This window comes from Oncorhynchus mykiss, chromosome 3, assembly GCF_057628025.1.
Source record: "Oncorhynchus mykiss isolate SJ-2025 chromosome 3, ASM5762802v1, whole genome shotgun sequence".
Taxonomy (NCBI): Eukaryota; Metazoa; Chordata; class Actinopteri; order Salmoniformes; family Salmonidae; genus Oncorhynchus; species Oncorhynchus mykiss.
This window is the reverse complement of record NC_143024.1, coordinates 53,538,428-53,551,563: the sequence shown is the minus strand read 5'-3', so window position 1 is coordinate 53,551,563 and position 13,136 is coordinate 53,538,428. Positions and strand designations below refer to the sequence as shown.

The window sequence follows — 13,136 nt, the reverse complement described above, 5'->3', positions numbered from 1 at the left end:
CAGTGCTCTGGATGGCAGTTTGTATCAGTGTTGAATGGCGGGGACCCAGTTTACCACCCAAAACCACTCCCTTTTCCCAGGAAAAAGAACTGCAAGAAACCGGTAAATTATAATAAATGATTTAAATAAAGAGCATGGTATGAAATGGAACTGTTAAATTACAGTATATGCAATGTCTAAATCTGTCTTCTCTACAGCCTCTGCATGATGAATCATCAATGCTCAGGGTGGGTACAAACAGCCCATCTCAGTATGGAGCACAGTTCACAATGCATGTAGACCTATCATCTCATCATGGTAACTTGTTTTCTTGTGACAGGTAGGCCTACATTTTCTGCAGCATAGTCTGCGGCAGTAATATAAAGACCAAATGCACGTCTAAACAGCCTATCACTCAAATATCGCTGCTTTAAATCAGTGCGCGCACGAGCACTCTCGCAGTGTTTCTCTCTCCATTAACTCCATTCAAAGCTTCTAATTTATAGCCTCTGTCTCTTGACTAATACGCACACACTTGTGCTCCGCTGGCCTCTCTCTTTATTAAAAAACACTCCATAGCTCTTGGAGTCCTATGCAGGAAAAGCTAGCCTAGTATAGCTTGCTGGACATAATTTTTTATTCTAATCAAATACATACATAGGCCTATGTATATGCTTTATAATGCTTTTGAATTAAACTTCTGGTTTTGGCTGGAAATACCGGGTAACCCGGGAGAAAAGTGATTTATTTTTGGGAAAATATTCAACCATAGTTTGTATAGCCACGCAGTGCACCCATGTGAAGTCCAAAAAAAGCAAGGCAATGCTCCAAAATTTGAAATGTTTGGAGTACAGTACCTGATTGCTTGCTTGCATCAAACATTTGGCCACTCTCTTTCTTTTCATTCAATGAATGATGGGTCAAAATTGAGAAAAAGAATTGCGCAATGGGGGAGTCGAAGGAAAGCGTAAGCCAAAATAAGAATTAATCTGAATAAAGGCCAGAAAGCAAGTTGATGCTTAAACTGGCAATCTACAGTTCAACCATAACAAAGTGGGCCACCCTACCACTGATTTGTCAAACAGCTAAGGGATGGGGCTGGAGTAATGTAACCACTCTCAAACTCATAGACAGAGCTATGGATGCAAGGACGGACCATCCATGAGATCTTAATGATACTTTTAACCATGGTTTGAGGCAATACAGTGTTTGTTTACAATGACATTTTATTTTGGGTTCTGATGGGGTACAACAATTGAACTAAGCTCATGAAGAATTTACAAGTTATACTCTTTAAGAATCAATGGGTATATATCAGGGGCATTCAACTCTTACCCTACGAGGCCAGAGCCTGCGTGTTTTCTGTTTTACCTGATAATTAATTTCATCCACCTGGTGTCACAGGTCTAAATCAGTCCCTAATTAGAGGGGAACAATTAAAAAATGCAGTGGAACTGGCTTCGAGGTCCAGAGTTGTGTTTGAGGGGTATACATGTATGTAATTAAAGATGCACTCTAGGATCTTAAGCAGTACAAATTGTATTTGTAACATATCACACAAATTACACACAAAAACAGGGACCTGTTTTGGCCTGTGAGTACCACTTTCAAAGCTACTAGCTGAAATTGAACATAAATTTGAGAGTACATTTTTAATACAAAAGTCCCAAAACGTATCAATTGCAGATTGCGTCTTTAAGGAATGTTTACTAGTCAGTAGTGAAATCTGTTCTTACAGTTACTCAAATAATACATACTCTTGAGTGATCCTGCTCAGTATATCACCTGCACCTCCAGTCATGTGGTGACAGCAAATGAATACACATCCCGGTAACTTCATAGTTTCTCAAGTGGGAATTTTCACAGGGGCAACAATCCACTTCTTAAAGCATTATTATGTGTTGCACAGTATACTAGTAAGTCAACTGAAAAACAGTTATTTACTTGTGTTGTACTTGTTGTGCTTTAATCTTGTATTCTTTCCTAAGTGTATTATTCAGGCTTCTTGGGGATGTTAACCTAAAGGAGTATGGTTTGAGTATCCATTTATAGATACTGAACCTGCTGTCCTAGTAACCGCTAGCTAAAGACAGACTGTCATTGGACTCCCCTACTGGCTGGGTTAGATTGACATATGATGCTCCAATCACAGAATTGACCCCTTTGTGCTTGCTACACACTGTTTGCTTGCCTGGCGGGCTTGGAGGTGGTTTGAAGTTCTTCGCCCCAGCTGTCCATCATTCTGTCCCCTGTGGCAAGATAAGATATGAAAGAATTACTGTATAATATTGTGTGTTGAGCCTATAGTTCAGTCATTACTTTCTACTTGAAATAATCCAGTACCTCAGTTGGCATAGTTAAGATATCAAAGGCTGACTCAGATATAACCTTCAGACATGCAAAAAAGAGTTACATATAAGCACACTGTAAGCTTACACAGACCTACAACTGTCAGTAACAGATAGGATAAATATGCCTTAGCCCTGGATTTATAAACAGCAATGCTCCTGTTCAAATCCATAACACCCATATATAAAACAAAAAGCAATTTTCCATTCTATACAGACAATTCTGTGAACCCAACTCATGGCATAAATTATATTCAGCTATCTGGTGCAGAGAATGTGATGATTATAAAGTCTACAACTACCATGAAACTTGAATACTACACAGGTGTTCACAAAATATAATATTTGAGGCAATACCTTTCAATCAAGCAAACAAATGTCTAGAATGTACACTATAGTATGTGGACTCCCCTTCAAATTAGCGGATTCGGCTATTTCACCCACACCTGCTGTTGACAGGTGTATAAAAATCGAGCACACAGCAATGCAATCTCCATAGAGAAACATTGGCTTACTGAAGAGCTCAGTGACTTTCAATGTGGCACCGTCAACGGATGCCACCCTTCCAACATGTCAGTTCGTCAAATTTCTGACCTGCTAGAGCTGCCCCGGTTAACTGTAAGTGCTGTTATTATGAAGTGGAAATGCCTAGGAGCAATAACGGCTCAGCTGCGAAGTAGTAGGCTACACATGCTCACAGAATAGGACTGCCGAGTGCTGAAGCATGTAGCGTGTAAAATATCACCTGTCGTCGGTTGCAAGACTCACTACCGAATTCCAAACTGCCTCTGGAAGCAACGTCAGCACAATTATTATTTGTCGGAAGCTTCATGAAATGGGTTTCCATGGCCGAGCAGCCGCACACAAGCCTAAGATCACCATGCGCAATGCCAATCGCCGGCTGGAGTGGTGTAAAGCTTTCTGCCATTGGACTCTGGAGCAGTGGAAACACGTTCTCTGGAGTGACATTCTAGACGATTCTGTGCTTCCATCTTTGTGGCAACAGTTTGGGGAAGGCCCCCGTGCACAAAACAAGGTATATACAGAAATGGTTTGCTGAGATCGGTGTGGGAAACTTGACTGGCCTGCGCAGAGCCCTGACATCAACCCAAATGAACACCAAGGAGGATGATTTGGAACGCCGACTGCAAGCCAGGCCATATCGCCAAACATCAGTGCCCGACCTCACTAATGCTCGTGGCTGAATGGAAACAGTCCCCGCAGCACTGTTCAAACATCTAGTGGAAAGCCTTCCCAAAGGAGTGGAGGCTGTAATAGCAGCAAAGGGGGACCAACTCCATATTAATGCCCATGACTTTGGAATGAGATGTTGGACGAGTAGGTGTCCACATACTTTTTGTCATGTGGTGTACAGTGGCTTGTGAAAGTATTCACCCCTATTGGCATTTTTCCTATTTTGTTGCCTTACAACCTGGAATTAAAATGGAATATTATTATTTGTATCATTTGATTTAAACAACATGCCTACCACAATGAAGATGGAAAATATATTTTATTGTGAAACAAGCAAGAAATGACCAAAAAACAGAAAACTTGAGCGTGCATAACTATTCAGCCCGCCACCCAAAAGCAATACTTTGTCGAGCCACCTTTTGCAGCAATTAGAGGTGCAAGTCTCTTGGGGTATGTCTCTATAAGCCTGGCACATCTAGCCACTGGGATTGTTGCCCATTCTTCAAGGCAAAACTGCTCCAGCTCAAAACTGCTTAAGTTGGATGGGTTCTGCTGGTGTACAGCAATCTTTAAGTCATACCACAGATTCTCAATTGGATTGAGGTCTGGGCTTTGACTAGGCCATTCTAAGACATTTAATTGTTTCCCCATAAGCTACTTGAGTGTTGATTTAGCAGTATGCTTAGGGTCATTGTCCTGCTGGAAGGTGAACAAATCTTTGGAAGACAAACAGGTTTCCCTCAAGAATTGCCCTGTGTTTAGCGCCATCCATCACCTTCAATTTTGACCAGTTTTCCAGTCCCTGCCAATGAAAAACATCCCCACAGCATGATGCTACCACTACCACCATATTTCACTGTGGGGATGGTGTTCTCAGGGTCATGGGGTGTTGGGTTTGCGCCAGACATAGAGTTTATCTTGACAGCCAAAAAGCTAAATTTCAGTCTCATCTGACTAGAGTACCTTCTTCCATATGTTTCGGGAGTCTCCCACATGCCTTTTGGAACTTTAAGCAATGGCTTTTTTATGGCCACTTTTCTGTAAAGCCCAGCTCTGTGGAGTGTACGGCTTAAAGTGGTCCTATGGACAGATACTCCAATCTCCGCTGTGGAGCTTTGCAGCTCCTTCAGGATTATCTTTGATCTCTTTGTTGCCTCTCTGATTAATGCCCTCCTTGCCTGGTCAGGGAGTTTTTGTGGGCAGCCCTCTCTTGGCAGATTTGTTGTGGTGCCATATTCATTACATTTTTGAATAATGTATTTAATGGTGCTCCCTGGGATGTTCAAAGTTTCTGATATTTTTTTTTTACCCAACCCTGATCTGTGCTTCTCCACAACTTTGTCCCTGACCTGTTTGGAGAGCTCCTTGGTCTTCATTGTGCCACTTGCTTGGTGGTGTTGCATACTCTGGGGCCTTTCAGAACAGGTGTATATATATACTGAGATCATGTGATAGATCATGTGAAACACTTAGATTGCCCACAGGTGGACTTTATTTAACTAATGTGACTTCTGAAGGCAATTGGTTGCACCAGATCTTATTTAGGGACTTCATAGCAAAGGGGGTGAATACATATGCACGCATATAGCAAAGGGGGTGTATGAAATAAGTTTTTATTTTCATGGACTGTTTTGTGTATGTCCTTTACATAAAATCCAAATAAAAATCTATTTAAATTACAGGTTGTAATGCAACAAAATAAGAAAAATGGCAAGGGGGATGAATACTTTTGCAAGGCACTGTATTTGACAATGTGTAACAGTTACACACATGCGACTGTTGATGTTTCATACATTATCCTTCATGCATTTGAGACAGTGATGATTGGAAAAAACACCATACCTGCATGCATAGCCTGGTCCTGAAGACCTCTGCTTCCTTCTTTAGTCTCAATGGGGTCTCCACCTTCGTCTTCTGTGGTCTCTGAGTCTGAAAGAGTGACAAGGAAAAGGTATTTGACTCCAATCACTGTGGACTGATAATGGGGCTGGGAACTGCCAGTGGCCTCATGATACGACATTATCACAATAATTAGATGCCAATATAATATCTTTTGAAATTCTCATGATCCTCACAGTTCAATATGTAAGCGATTCGATATTGCGATTTTATTGCAATTTTATTTGATGTTCCAAACATATTTCTCATGATACACTGAGTATACCAAACATTAGGAACACCTTCCTAATATTGAGTTGCACCCACTCCCCTTTTGCCATCAGAAAAGCCTCAATTCATCGGTGCATGGACTCTACAAGGTGTCGAAAGCATTCCACAGGGATGCTGGCCCATGTTGACTCCAATGCTTCCCACAGTTGTGCCAAGTTGGCTGGATGTCCAATGGGTGGTAGACCATTTTTGATACACACGGGAAACTATTGAGCATAAAAACCCAGCAGCTTTGCAGTTCTTGACACAAACTGGTGTGCCTGGCACCTACTACCACAATCCATGTCTCAAGACTTACAAATCCTTCTTTAACCGGTCTCCTCCCCTTCATCTACACTGATTGAAGTGGATTAAACAAGTGACATCAATTAGGGATGATAGCTTTCACCTGGATTCACCTGTTCAGTCTGTCATGGAAAGAGCAGGTGGTCTTAATGTTTTGTATACTCAGCATATGCCTGGTGCAGAGAGACAAGAAAGAGCATGAGAAAAATACTTTTGATCAGTCATGGAAATAAAAGTGCTGAACACGTTGGGTCATTATTGAATTAAATAGAATATGAGAACAAGCTATAAGATGAAAATTACCTGAGTTTTGGAGCAGGTACAGCCGACTAGTGCTAGCTAAAGCTATCTACCAAAAAAATTAAAATGTCTCAGAGTCAAAGTATCTACTGTATATAATATCATCCAAAATGATATTGCAAAATTTAAATATATCAATTTCCCCCCCAACACTAACAGATAACGTATGATGTTGCATGACATTCCATTTTAAAGCTAAGGGGTGAATCTTAACTTCCACTCATGTCAAATTTTCACTTTAACAATTGTATATGATTCAACGCATTTATAGCACAGCACTAACACACCTGATTTAACTAAACACCAAGCTCTTGATTAGTTGAATCAGGTGTATTAGTGCTGAACCTGAGGAAAAATTGTGCACCCCTTGAGAAGTCACCCAGGAATATACACTGCTCAAAAAAAATAAAGGGAACACTTAAACAACACAATGTAACTCCAAGTCAATCACACTTCTGTGAAATCAAACTGTCCACTTAGGAAGCAACACTGATTGGCAATACATTTCACATGCTGTTGTGCAAATGGAATAGACAACAGGTGGAAATTATAGGCAATTAGCAAGACACCCCCAATAAAGGAGTGGTTCTGCAGGTGGTGACCACAGACCACTTCTCAGTTCCTATGCTTCCTGGCTGATGTTTTGGTCACTTTTGAATGCTGGCGGTGCTTTCACTTTAGTGGTAGCATGAGACGGAGTCTAAAACCCATACAAGTGGCTCAGGTAGTGCAGCTCATCCAGGATGGCACATCAATGCGAGCTGTGGCAAGAAGGTTTGCTGTGTCTGTCAGCGGAGTGTCCAGAGCATGGAGGCGCTACCAGGAGACAGGCCAGTACATCAGGAGACATGGAGGAGGCCGTAGGAAGGCAACAACCCCGCAGCAGGACCGCTACCTCCGCCTTTGTGCAAGGAGGAGCAGGAGGAGCACTGCCAGAGCCCTGCAAAATGACCTCCAGCAGGCCACAAATGTGCATGTGTCTGCTCAAACGGTCAGAAACAGATTCCATGAGGGTGGTATGAGGGCCCGACATCCACAGGTGGAGGTTGTCCTTACAGCCCAACACCGTGCAGGATGTTTGGCATTTGCCAGAGAACAACAAGATTGGCAAATTCGCCACTGGCGCCCTGTGCTCTTCACAGATGAAAGCAGGTTCACACTGAGCACATGTGAAAGACGTGACAGAGTCTGGAGACGCCGTGGAGAACGTTCTGCTGCCTGCAACATCCTCCAGCATGACCGGTTTGGCGGTGGGTCAGTCATGGTGTGGGGTGGCATTTCTTTGGGAGGCCACACAGCCCTTCATGTGCTCGCCAGAGGTAGCCTGACTGCCATTAGGTACCGAGATGAGATCCTCAGACCACTTGTGAGACCATATGCTGGTGCAGTTGACCCTGGGTTCCTCCTAATGCAAGACAATCCTAGACCTCATGTGGCTGGAGTGTGTCAGCAGTTCCTGCAAGAGGAAGGCGTTGATGCTATGTACTGGCCCGCCCGTTCCCCAGACCTGAATCCAATTGAGCACATCTGGGACATCATGTCTCGCTCCATCCACCAACACCACGTTGCACCACAGACTGTCCAGGAGATGGCGAATGCTTTAGTCCAGGTCTGGGAGGAGGTCCCTCAGGAGACCATCCGCCACCTCATCAGGAGCATGCCCAGGCATTGTAGGGAGGTCATACAGGCACGTGGAGTCCACACACACTACTGAGCCTAATTTTTACTTGTTTTAAGGACATTACATCAAAGTTGGATCAGCCTGTAGTGTGGTTTTCCACTTTAATTTTGAGTGTGACTCCAAATCCAGACCTCCATGGGTTGATAAATTTGATTTCCATTGATCATTTTTGTGTGATTTTGTTGTCAGCACATTCAACTATGTAAAGAAAAAAGTATTTAATAAGAATATTTCATTAATTCAGATCTAGGATGTGTTATTTTAGTGTTCCATTTATTTTTTGGGGCAGTGTATTTTAAAACACTGCAATAGGAAATACCAACATGACATACAGAAGAAAGAAATAGCTATTGGTAAAATAACCAAATCAGGTGTCAAAATGAAACTATGGTCAGAATTCAATGTTTGCTCTCAGGGGTGTGTTTTATTGTCACAGATCCAGGTAGGGTTGCAAAATTCCTGGAACTTTCAATAAATTCCCTGGTTTTCTAGAAATCCTGGTTGTAGGAAAACAGATTCCGGGAATCCTCCAACCGGGATTTCAGGAAAAACTAGGGAATTTATTTTAATCTCCAGGAATTAAGCGACCCTATATACAGGTGTAGGATCTTAATTTGAGCCAATTTGCTCCAGCAGGAAAACAATCCTGCAGCAACAGGAAATGTGAATTATATTTAATTGACAGTTTTGTTGGGGTTGATAAATTTTTTGTAAGGGAAAACCAAGTCTGAAATTTCAGTGGAATGACAAACTTCATAATTCTTTTTAAACCTCAAATACATTACAAGTTTTACATTTCCTGCAATGTAGGAAGGTTCTTCTGCAACAGGACGATCAAATTAAGTTCCTTAGAAATGTCCTCGTTTTTGAAAGAAAAGCACATTTTCTGTCCATTAAAATAACATTAAATTGATCAGAAATACAGTGTAGACATCACTAATGTTCTAAATGACAATTGTAGCTGGAAACGGCAGATTCTTTATGGAATATCTACGTAGGCGTACAGAAGCCCATTATCAGCAACCATCACTCCTGTGTTCCAATGGCACGTTGTTTTAGCTAATCCAAGTTTATCATTTTAAAAGGCTAATTGACCATTAGAAAACCATTTTGCAATTATTTTATGGAAGTTTAAAAGATAATTTACAACATTTTAACAATTAAAACTCAAATTTAACCCAGTTCAGAGCTATTGCCTTGTTGAAGATGGCAGCCCTGTGGAAGTCCAAAGCTTGTTGAATGCATATGCACTGAAACGATCATAAAACCAAAACTAAATTAGGATACTGAAAACATTTTATTTTGGCAGGTAGAAATTGAGTAATGCCTAATATGGCAATTAATATTATTTTTCCAATATTAACTATGCTGTGTTAAAAATAACCCAATTTGGGTCATTTCAACAACCCAGTGCTGGGTAAATATTGGATTTAAGCAACATTGGGTTAATTCAACCCAGCGGGTTTGGGTTGTGCTTCTAACCCATCGCCTCAGGTTGACCGCTTGACCCAGCTGCTGGGTAAATTAGACTATAATGCTGGGTTAAAACAACCCGGAGTGTTGGGTTAGGGGATTGACCCAGCTGCTGGGTAATTTTTTTATGTAATCCTTGGGTTATTTTCAGTGTAATCCTAATTTCAATGTTACATACATATTTACCTTTTCTACCACACCACTCCCTCCTTTTCCGACACACAATCAAGATACAATGTTGAATGTCAAATATTTATTTATATTGCCTGCATTTCAGAACATATACATTACAGCAGAGAATTGTCCACAACGAACAAGAATATATATATTTAAAAAAAACAGCAAATTGAAACAATGCCCTATTGTCTAAGTATTTGTAATTTCATGAGCTAGGATTGATTATTAAAATTGATTTATATTATTCCATTAACCAATCAGACTAAACCCTCAACTGAACTTCATGTGCATGCTCGGATTGCAATCCGAGGAAAAACAAAGCATGCATCCGTGAGACTGTCTTAAGTGTTACGCACACAGATCTGCCTATCAGACAGTGCCAGAGCTAATCAATATATTAGCATATTCACTAACACACTTCAGCTATCTTAGGTGACAGCACACACACATCCTGCTGTTTTGCCATACAATAATGGTCTACATTTGGGTTGAGTCAAAACAATGTTACACATAGAACAGGTGTACAAAATTACATGTTGAAGGTCACTCTACTAAAGGACATGGACAAAGCATGACTAAAAGACATGCTCGCAACAGTCTTACTGTAGGGATTCTGTTCCTGACAGCTGATACATTGGTCTGTAGTACTTACCATGCTGGAGCACACAGTCTGGTAAAGTTGATATCAAACACATAATAGGACTTGAAGCACACATCCAGTACCATGCTCCAGTGCCTGTCCACTAATGACTGTAAACACCTGTGAGCAGTCCCCAAGCACCCACACAAATGGGTAGGGTCTGGTCACCTCTGCCTGGTGCAGTTACTCAAGCACATTGGTCCCAACCTCTTATATGGAAATCATTACATTTTAGAATATGAGGACTGGAAAGGAAAGTAATAAATTAATTTTAAATTCCTTTTAACAATACATTTCACACATTTCAACATACAGTATACCTGGCAAGACCAGGCTACTGCTCGCTGGGTGTGTCCACAGTCCTATGTGTTCATGTGTGTCCCCCAAGGACCTCCCCTTGTGTATAAAAAAGGTGGTGTTTACAGAATACTCAAAGCGTGTAAGTCTTATGTTCTTTAACTTCAAGCTATAGTATAATCGTCCAAAAGCGAGAGCATTTCTTGGTCTATCTCCTCCGCTACAAAAGAGAAAGGGGTTACCTAGTCAGTTGCACAACTGAATGAGTCTACCTCATTTAACCTATCACCTTTCAGGAGAAGACCGAGATGCAGACATTGTTGAAGTAACAAAAGTTTATTACTAGAACAGGGGAAAGGCAAAACAACAGGTCAAGAGCAGGCAGGGGTCAGTAATCCAGGGTTGTGTGACAAGGTTTAGAACGGCAGGCAGGCCCAGGGCAGGCAGAATGGTCAAAACCAGGAAACTAGAAAACAGGAATTAGAAAAATACAGGCGCAAGGGGAAACGTTGTTAAGGCTTGACCACAAAATGATCTGGCAACAGACAGAGGACTCAGGCATAAATACACTGGGGATAATGGAGAAGATGAGTGACACCTGGAGGGGGGTGGAGACAAGCACAAAAACAGGTGAAACAGATCAGGGTGTGACAAACCCAACCCATCTGAATCAGAGGTGGGAGGGGCTGCCTTAAATCGACATCAACAGCACCCGGGGAGCAGTTGTTGGGGGGTTAACTGTCTTGAAGGACAGAACAGCAGATTTTTCCACCTTGCTGGCTCTGGGATTTGAACCAGCGACCTTTTGGTTACTGGCCTAAAGCGCTTAACCGCTAGGAGGGAGCTTTTAAGCGATAGTTTCATCCACATTTATGAACTACATACTTTGAGGAGGGAAGGGTTGATAAGCCAGGTCAAATGGTTGAACAAAGGAAAGGGAGTGAGGAAAGAGCAACATTTAATAGGGGGGGCAGTAGCTTCAGGGTAGAAAGGCAGGCTGATTACCTGCAGTTAATCGCTTCGAACCCCTAGCTTCCTGCTGGGAAATCTGCACAGAGTGATAATTTATTCATACTATTTCATCCTTCCACAAGATTTACTCCAGAAACAAATCTAAGGTTTCTACCCAAGCCGGTTGGTCGCTCGTTCTGTTGGTTCAATTGCCAGAGACACGACCCAGTCGTTCGTTCTAAATGTTCCATATGCCATACTGGCTGGCAACATTCTTGTCCCTTGCTTGCTAGCTAGCCAACTACAGCTAACTTACAATCACGTCAAACAGTGTAGCCAGAATAACAACAGTAGCTGCATTTGTTTAAGCTGTTTTCTAGTGACATTTATTTGGATACATCCATAACAATGAGCTAATGAGGCACGATTTTGCCTGGCATGGAAAATGTGCTCTCTCGTTAGGACACTGTTGTTTTATAAGAGCTAGCCAACAACATAGCTAACACAATCGCATCAAACTGAAGCTGGAAAGACTGCAAAGCAGCTGCAATTTGTTTCATTTTCACATTTATTAAATTTCTTTGTATATATCCATAAAAATTGTGCAAGCTGATTCATGATTTATACTGGCTGAGAAACGCTGCCTGCCCCCCTCTCTTGTCCCGACTCCTGACCCTACACGTTCATTACTATGGGACAGTTCGAGATTGAATTTGAATATTGAAACAACGTTGCATTTGTCAGAGAGACAGACAGCAAGGTTTATACAAATCTCTCCTGTTGAAAACTAGATGTTAATCTAAAAGAAATGTGAGATAATACGTATAGTGAAGATCAAGTTTATAACTTCCCTGCCTGGGTTAATATGATAATGGATTGCGCAGTCACATGGAACAGTGTAAATAGGCATTTTAACATCATAGATTTAGCCGGTGGTAACTTGTGGAATAGATACCGGCTGCAATGCACTTTTAACCAATTAGCATTCAGGATTAGACCCACCACGTGTATAAAACAGGGATAAACATACCTGAATTTGTCCAATAGAAACTCTCATTTTCAACTGTTGGCTACACCCTAGATCAGCCAGATCAAATCAGATCAAATCAAACTTTATTTGTCACATGCGCCGAATGCAAAAAGTGTAGACTTTACCGTGAAATGCTTACATACAAGCCCTTAACCAACAGTGCAGTTCAAGAAGAAGAAAATATTTACTAAAATAAAAAGTAATCATTAAAAGTAACACAATAAGAATAACAATAAAGGGGCTATATACAGGGGGCACCGGTACCAAGTCAGTGTGCCGGGGATACAGGCTAGTTGAGGTAATGTGTACATGTAGGGGGGGGGGGGGACTATGCATAGGTAACAAACAAACAGCAAATAGCAGCAGTGTACAAAAGAGAGGGGGGGGGTGGGTCAATGTAAATGGATGGCAGGAATCTTGGCCCCATGTACTGGGCCGTTCGCACTACCGTCTGTAGCGCCTTACAGTCAGAAGCCGAGCAGTTGCCATACCAGGCGGTGATGCAAACGATCAGGATGCTCTCAATGGTGCAGCTGTAGAACCTTTAAGATCTGAGGACCCACGCCAAATCTTTTCAGTCTCCTGAGGGTGAAAAGGTTTTGTTGTGCCCTC

General features: G+C 41.7%; 1 protein-coding gene across 1 annotated transcript in view; it reads right to left on the bottom strand.

The window, feature by feature from the left end:
• Window positions 1-13,136, bottom strand: part of spegb (striated muscle enriched protein kinase b) — a 128,963-nt gene that overhangs the window by 91,315 nt on the left and 24,512 nt on the right. The window contains exons 2-3 of the mRNA XM_021596902.3: window positions 5,364-5,450; window positions 2,171-2,228 (exon numbers count right to left, since the gene is read on the bottom strand). Of these exons, the coding sequence (XP_021452577.2) occupies window positions 2,171-2,228; window positions 5,364-5,450 (145 nt within the window). The remainder of the gene's footprint in view (window positions 1-2,170; window positions 2,229-5,363; window positions 5,451-13,136) is intronic.